The following is an 8,405-nucleotide window of genomic DNA, read 5'->3' as shown; positions in this document are numbered from 1 at the left end:
ACAGTGCTCATCTCAAATGTTTTGTTAATATTGTGCTAATCACTGCAGTCACTGTGGTGATCCCTTTCCCACCTTTTTCCACTGAAAGTTAATGTGGATTATGGTATGCTTACCTCTTCCCAGATTTTAGAGAGCTTGGCTAAGGAAGTCAAAGAATTGAGTGAACGAAGTTTTGGGGGGTGTGAGGACCTAGCCACCTTGGGGGTTCTTGACAACATTGCGTTAAGGTGCTGAAGGTACCCATGGCTGTTAGTCTGTAGAGGGGCAGCAGTGGGAGTGAACTAGAACACCTGCGAGGCCCAACGGGCAAGGGCTGTGTTAGCCATGCCAAAATCCGATTTGTGACATTCACGCTTCTTGCTGCTCCTTCCTGGTGGTAAATGCACTGTACTAAACATTGCCAAAAAGGAGTTATTTGTAACATGAGAAAGGCTCGGTGTGTAAAAGTTGCTGATGCAGCACCAAGTGTTGTAGAACTTCATGGTTCTGGCAGTTCGTGGATTGTCAGTGGACAGAGAGTGCGCACACCTGGTTTGTATATGCTGTGTTAGCACACACACAGCTTGATCTCTGAAAACTTGAGCTGCATTACGAGCTTTGGATTTTTGCAGTTTTCTTGGGTAACTTAGAGAGACCTCATTCTTTTAAAGGAAGTCATACCGCAGCTAAAACAAATTTAAAGTAACACAATAGTGACTGTCATATCTGGCCTATTTTGCAAGTATATTTGCTTGTTTCTGTATGTAATATGATTAGTACATCTTGAACAGGGGATGCTGCCTGGAGAGTTAGACACTCTGCTGAAAACCAGTTTCTGTTATTTCTTGCACTATTTCAATTTTTAATTAGGCTTATATGACAATAGGTTTCTTGATTACCTGCTCTCTATTGTCCAAGTGTCATGGAGTCATGCTTCTGATATCTTGGGAGGTGGGGGGGGGAACATTGATTTGGTGGATAGAGAACTGCAGAAATAGGTGGGCAGAGTCCTATACAATAAAGATCCTGTTTTCAGGTAGGTTCCTGGAGTAAAATGAAGGATGAAAGAACAACGTTTGATACTGCTGGAATTGTTTAAGTGGAATTTTGTGGGTTGTGTAAGACTGTATGGAAAAATGTAATCTGCAGAAAAGCAATCTCCTTTTTTTAACTTTTCTCTACTTATCAGTTCGAGTTTAAATAATACTGTAAAATAGGAGCTAATGAAGCAAGTATTGATTATATAACTGGTATGTGTTTCAGCTCTTACCAGCATTTTTCTTTCCTTTTGAGAATTTCTAAATTAAATACAAGTTTTTGCTTTGGGGAGTAGGGATTACTGTCCTTGGCTTTATGTTTTGGAGTCTATTTTGGTTGTGTAACTTATGCACTGACCTTGTATTTCAGGTTAATGGACCTGATGGCATTCTACAGAATGGAGCTGTAGATGATAATGTGGCTAAAACCAGCCAGCTTCTGGCAGAGTTGAATTTTGAAGAAGATGAAGAAGATACCTATTACACAAAGGATCTTCCTGTGCATGCTTGCAGGTAAGAGCTAATCTTTGCCGCAGGCTTGTTATTTCCAGAGGGCAGGAGCAGTTTGTGGGAAGGAAAGGAGTATGCTTAGAGGATTTTTGGATTTTGAGAGCAACTTCCTGGGAGACAGCTGTGGACTGGTAGGAGAGTGGTGCCCTCTGGTGAGCTCTTGTGGATGCTTACAGCTGCCACGTCCAGTGGGTCTTTGACCTCCCTTGAGGAATAAATAGAAGGCTAAGCCAGCCTAGGGATGGTAATGGTGGGAAGTGTTAAAATACTTGTGACTCAGAGCAGAAGTTCGACTCGTGTTTGATGCTTTTACCAACATTCGTGTTCCCTAATTTTCACTTCCCCTTACCTTGGTACACTGCTAGGTAGCTTAAGCCTTGTAGTTGAATTTTCCTGTAAGCAAGTACCCAATCACTTCCTGTGTTTTCATTTTTAATCCCAGTTACTGTGGTATCCATGACCCTGCTTGCGTGGTTTACTGTAACACCAGCAAAAAGTGGTTCTGTAACGGGCGTGGAAATACATCTGGCAGGTAAGCGGTCAAATGATGGAAATAACAGTGGCAATCTTGTTTTTACTGTGTTTGTTTTGAAGTGGTGTGATGGCTGTGACTTACGTTTTGATGATAATTGAAGTCTAGTGACTTAAAGTGAACCTTAGCTGCCTCTAGCTGTTCCGCTGTTACCAACTTAGACCTCAGTCTCAGCAAAACTTGAATCACTTCTGTGAAGTGAGCTTCCTGCTTCTTCCACCATTGTGTGTTTTTGCAAAGCACAGCAGAACTGATGCTCTTGACCTTTAGAGCTTCAGGAGGCTTCTTTCACTTATCAGTAACATAAAAAGAATTTTTTATGTTTCCTATTCTTTCACGCTTATCTATCTTAAAGCATTCAGGCACTGAGAAACCACTGAAACTGTGTTAGCAGTATCTTTGCTTGGATGAAAAGTGCAAGATCTTACCAATGTCTACCACAATGTGAATAGATTTTGTTTGTGCCTTTTAATAACTGAGCTGATACCTTAAGTTAGGACTAAATGTGATTTTCGTGTTAACTTAAAATAAATGTATGTCCTCTTTGGTTTCAGCCACATTGTTAATCATCTTGTGAGAGCGAAGTGTAAAGAGGTGACTCTCCACAAAGATGGACCTCTAGGAGAGACTGTCTTGGAATGTTATAACTGTGGATGTCGTAATGTGTTTCTCCTTGGCTTTATTCCAGCTAAGGCAGACTCTGTGGTTGTTTTGCTGTGCAGGTGAGAGAATGCCTTTGTTGGCATGTTTGTGTCAAGTCTATTGCATAACCTTATTTCTAAAGGGCAAGGCTCGCTTTCATTCTGTACCAAAATATTTTTTTATACTCTTAATTTGCCACCGTTTTTCCTTTAGATGATCATACAGACTTCATGAATTGCATATCAGTAGATAATGCAGTAAAGGAACATTCTGTTATGCTGAGCAAATGTCTTAGTTCTATAGAAAAGTATTTCTCCCAAATGAAGCAGTCCTTAATGGAAGAAAAGTGTTTTTCCCCTTTTTCAAACTCTGATTTTCAGATTTGGAAGAGTAACAGATCATTTCAGGAAATTAGTGTAGAACTCTACTGGAATAGTGACTATTACACAGTATGTTTTTCTGTCAGCTCATAGAATCATTTGAAGATGACAGTAAATCGGAAATTATTTTCTGACAGGTTCTATCAGAAGTCATGATTTTATAATTGTATGTATTTTAATTAAATGCTGTCACTGTGTATTTGACAGTAGAAGGTGTGTTTCTATGGAATGAGTTCTTCTATTTGTTTAAACAACAGATGGGAAGTAATCCCGAGTATTTTCTGATGTATTACATGTGTGCATAATCTTAATGGACTGTAACCACTTTCAAAGGTGAGTGTCACATTTAATATTTTAGATGCTGAAATCTTCAGTTCTGGAAACACCCAAGAAATACTGCTTGTCATACTGAGCCTTCCCACTGTTGAAATAGCAAATACAGGGACTAAAAAATTAATTGGCCCAGCAGGCTAGGATGGTTTTGTGTTTTTCCTTTTAACTGGGGTACTTGAGTTGTTTTAACAGCGTGATAAACCTATTTTTACACTTCACATGATAGACTGCTTCTTACACTTGTCTAATTTAATAATTTTTTCCAATGTTTTGGTTGTGCAGGCAGCCATGTGCCAGTCAGAGCAGTTTAAAGGATATTAATTGGGACAGTTCACAGTGGCAGCCTCTTATACAAGATCGTTGTTTCCTTTCGTGGTTGGTAAAGATTCCATCTGAACAGGAACAATTGAGAGCACGTCAGATTACAGCTCAACAGATTAACAAACTGGAAGAACTTTGGAAGGTATGTGCTGCTTTTCAAATACTGGTTTTATTTTACCAAGTGGTAATTTCGTGTTTTTATGAAGGAGGGACAAGACTATTTTAGCAACTGTATAAGGCAGGGAACATACATAAATCACGTGAGGTTTAAATCCTGCAGGTATGACAAGCAATGCAACTGCGAATTGATCAAAGGATTCAGGAAATTGTTTATCAAAGTAGGAAAGTTTCACCCTTCGGTTCTTAGCTCTGTTCCAAGTTGTACTATCAGGCAATCTGAAAAAATTACTTTCCTTCCCCATATCAAGTCTTTTGCTTGTTTCTGCTTTACATGATGACTAGATGAGTAGGGAACTGTTATTCCACGCTTGGTATTCAGTTACTGCTTTTTAAGAGGTTTTTCTGCACATCCTTTAAAGTATAACAAACCGACTGGATGTGAGCGAGCACGACATATGATGTCTTGGTATAGTTTTCACAAGTTGTTATACCTTGACGTAACTTCCTGTAGTAGTAAAACACTGTATTATCGATCCTGTTGCACAGTGAGAGCTTGTCACTTGTTTGTACTTAAAACTTTGAAACGAAACATTTATGCTTTAAATTCTAGGAAAATCCATCTGCAACCCTTGAGGACTTAGAAAAACCTGGTGTTGATGAAGAACCACAGCATGTCCTGCTTAGATATGAAGATGCTTATCAATACCAAAATATATTTGGTCCTCTAGTCAAGCTTGAGGCAGACTATGACAAGAAACTCAAGGAGTCTCAGGTAATGTGCTTGAAATAGGCCTGTTTGCGGGGGCTTCTGACCAGTTCTCTGGCATCAAACATAGGGTCGCCGTTAACAGCATAGAAGGAAGGCTCAAGTGAAATAAATGTATTTATTACAGTACTGTTATATCACAGTAATTACAGTTGTAATGGTGATGAATGATAGCCTGGAGAGGAAAGAAAAATCCTCAAACTGAGATTTTAAAAAAGAGCTTGAAACACTTGGGAACTTCCATCTTTCCAAGAACTGTATTCTATCATAGAACTGTAACTTGGCCACCTTCTTTTATGTTGTTATCCTCATAACCTGCACTTACCTTTGTCAGTCAGAGTTTCTGGTCAAACTTGAATTATATAAGGTCGTGCAAGCACGTAATGAATGTTTTAAAGGTAGGGGGAGAGAATAACACAGCTGGTGGTTAGGACTCATTAAGTGACTTTCGTAGGACAGAATTATCTTCCGCAGATGGTGTGAACTCAATCCATAGGAATAAACACGGATATTGTCTATACTGTCACGCTGGAACAGCAAGTTTTGTATTTCTCTGCTATTTTGAAGTATAGGACAGTGAGGACTGTGTCAGTTGGCAAACAGCTCTTTAAGAACATAACAGATGCCTTTTCTTTACCATTAGACCCAAGATAACATCACAGTCAGATGGGACCTGGGCTTGAACAAGAAAAGAATTGCTTATTTCACTTTGCCAAAGACTGATTCAGGTAATGACAGCTCGATTGTATGTGTTGTCTGTTTGAGTTTTTTTTATGCCTGCTGAATAACATCAGTGTTTAAAGAACTGTGATTTGGCCTGGGATACAAGATAGTACTGTAAGTTTGTTTTTTTCTGTTGGGGGGTGGTTGTTCATTCGTGAATATTCTGAGGGCATTTTTTCCTTCCTTTGTAGACATGCGTCTTATGCAAGGAGATGAGATCTGCTTGAGGTATAAGGGAGACCTGGCCCCTTTGTGGAAAGGAATTGGTCATGTTATCAAAGTTCCTGATAGTATCCTTTACTTAGGGAGCCTTCAGGAAGGCTTAATCGAAGATTGAAGTCTCTCCGAGAAATCAGTAAATGTGTACAAAAGTAATTTGGGGATAATTTTAATTTGTTATGGGGATCTACTAAAAAAAAAAATCGGGAAAAATAAAATTCAAATTTTTGCTATAGATTACTACTTAACGAGGTTCTACAGATTATGGTGATGAGATAGCCATTGAGCTGAGGAGCAGCGTTGGAGCGCCTGTGGAAGTTACTCATAACTTCCAAGTGGATTTTGTATGGAAGTCTACTTCATTTGACAGGTATTGAAAAAGCACTTTAAAACTTGGCAGACAGTGGGTGCAGTTGGTGTATATATTTTCCTTTACCTTCAGTGGGAAGTTTAGAACAAGAAAAGTTGTATTGTTTGTGACACTAGCAATCAGAAATCTGAGTATGCCCAATGTGTCAAGTCTAAGAACGCATGATACCTGGTTTATAGAGCAACAGGCCTAACTTTTACTAGAAATGGAGTTAATCTGAATGCCATCAAACTTGTCAGTTTTTCCCATTTTGAAGGCACACTTAAGGTTTGTTGCAAATACATCAAGGGGGGAAATTTACCTTATGTTTAGTAATACTTGGAATGCAAGAAGAAAAACTGTTTTGTAGTTCAGCTTCCCAAACACTGCTCCATCAGGAAGTGTACTCTGATTTTAGTTGGCATTCCTAAACTTTGAATTGCTTTAACAAGCTGAAATTTCATGGCATTTGAACCGGCAGTGGGGTCAGTAGGCTTCAGACATGTCTGTACTGCATTTTGTAAGATAAGAGTTTGTTTATTATCCTGAAAGAGAGATACTGAGGACAGATTTTCTTCAGGTCTTGCACTAAAATTACTGTTGCAGATTCGGTCAAGGGCTGGTGTTTCTCTACAGATTTTTCTGGTTAGAATACTTTGTAGTATTCGCATGGGGGAAAAACAAGGTCTGTGTTCTCAGAGTCTGATTTTTGTCTCTTAGTTCTGTTAGTAAGTGTTCTACATTGTTCTCTTTTCCCAAGGTATATTTTAATTTCTGCCTGATGTCTGATTAACCTTTGTGTAGGACACTTGTGGATAGTTGTATTTGAGGTTATGCTGATTTACTTTTTTTTCTGTCCTTCCCTCGTTTCAGAATGCAGAGTGCTTTAAAAACATTTGCTGTGGATGAGACCTCAGTGTCTGGGTACATCTATCACAAACTGTTAGGTCATGAGGTAGAAGATGTAATTATTAAATGCCAGTTGCCAAAGCGCTTTACAGCACAAGGACTTCCTGATCTCAACCATTCTCAGGTAACCTCATCTCGTTTTTACTACCCGCAAAGAGTATGAGGGAGGATTTATGAACAGAGGTTGAACAACTTTGTAACTTCCTATGCATTGAATGCTAAATAGGAATTTAAAAAACTTTTATAGGTTTATGCTGTGAAGACTGTCCTGCAGCGTCCTCTGAGCCTTATTCAGGGTCCCCCTGGTACTGGAAAAACAGTGACATCAGCCACAATCGTCTATCATCTGGCTAGACAGGGCAATGGGTAAGAACTATTCTCTCTAAATCTTTATGTATGAGGTTACTTTAATAATGGTCAAAGAATCAACTTGATTTTAAAAATTAGAATCATTTGTGTCATTGAACTGAAAAGGTTTTCTAGAAGTGTATTTTTCTGGGAAGACTTGTGATTATTTCAGAAGATATTCTTCTCCAGCGTATTTTTAAGGGACATGTGTTGTAACACATGATTTTATTACAGGACTACTGGAAAAAAGTTTACAGCTCATTGAGACTTACTTTTTGCTTAATTTTTTTCAAGGCCTGTGTTAGTCTGTGCTCCGAGTAATATAGCTGTAGATCAGTTGACTGAGAAGATCCATCAAACTGGACTGAAAGTGGTTCGTCTGTGTGCTAAAAGTCGTGAGGCAATTGACTCTCCTGTATCCTTCTTGGCATTGCATAACCAGATCAGAAACATGGATAGGTAAGAAATGATTGAGGGGGGCTTGGAAACAAAAAAAAAACCCTAGACACAACTGATTAACTGTGTAATGATAACAACATGTATTGGCTTGATGTGATAACTCTTTTTGGTTCTGTACATGTGTCATATTTAGTTTTACAATGAGTTCCACTGTAATCCTACCAAGCTGTCAATTAGGCCGTAAAGCAAAATTCCTTTTTTTGCAGCATGCCAGAGCTTCAGAAACTGCAGCAGCTTAAAGATGAAACTGGAGAACTGTCGTCTGCTGATGAGAAACGTTACCGTGCACTGAAACGAACAGCAGAGCGTGAATTACTTATGGTAAGGTTGCATCGGTTCTAGCAGCTTAAATAATTGCGTTCTCCCACTTGAGGCTTAGTTGCAATTTGCTGGTGGAGATCAGAGTAGAAGTTAACTTTTGGAGGGATTCCTGATACGGTACTGAATACTCTTCTGTCCTGGTTTGGCTAAAACAGGATCATTTCTCCTTTCAGTAGAGGTTTTTTCCTTCAGTTAAGCTTCTTCTAAGTAACTGCACTTTCTGAAGTTGGCTGCATGTTTTTCAGACAGTATCTGCTTTCAGAATTGAAAAGGCCTGATGTTTATAGTTGTTGCTAAAGTAACAGTGGGATTGGTATGCAGAAAGGGCCATGTTGATACTTATTCCTGTGGGAACCAAGGTCACTGCTGGCTCTGGTATGTTCCACAAGTGAAAAGATGTAAAAGGGTTGCACCCGTGGGAACGTGTGGACGGGACAGGTGACCAAAAGCTGACCAA

The 8,405-nt window shown here is 39.2% G+C and overlaps 1 protein-coding gene across 1 annotated transcript; it reads left to right on the top strand.

The window, feature by feature from the left end:
- Nucleotides 1-422: 422 nt before the first annotated feature.
- Nucleotides 423-7,948, top strand: LOC104162106 (regulator of nonsense transcripts 1-like; the record flags this gene model as incomplete). Its single annotated transcript, XM_009700756.1, has 13 exons — nucleotides 423-518; nucleotides 1,387-1,529; nucleotides 1,969-2,058; nucleotides 2,613-2,780; nucleotides 3,696-3,876; nucleotides 4,465-4,626; nucleotides 5,264-5,348; nucleotides 5,535-5,633; nucleotides 5,824-5,932; nucleotides 6,785-6,944; nucleotides 7,068-7,186; nucleotides 7,463-7,627; nucleotides 7,834-7,948. Coding segments are annotated over exons 1-13 (1,692 nt in total), but the record flags the coding sequence as incomplete, so codon positions are not given.
- Between the last annotated feature and the right edge of the window lie 457 nt (nucleotides 7,949-8,405).

Source organism: Cariama cristata, unplaced genomic scaffold (genome assembly GCF_000690535.1).
Source record: "Cariama cristata isolate BGI_N322 unplaced genomic scaffold, ASM69053v1 scaffold13035, whole genome shotgun sequence".
In the NCBI taxonomy this organism is placed as follows: Eukaryota; Metazoa; Chordata; class Aves; order Cariamiformes; family Cariamidae; genus Cariama; species Cariama cristata.
The sequence above is the reverse complement of the archived record's forward strand: the minus strand, read 5'-3'. Positions and strand labels throughout refer to the sequence as shown.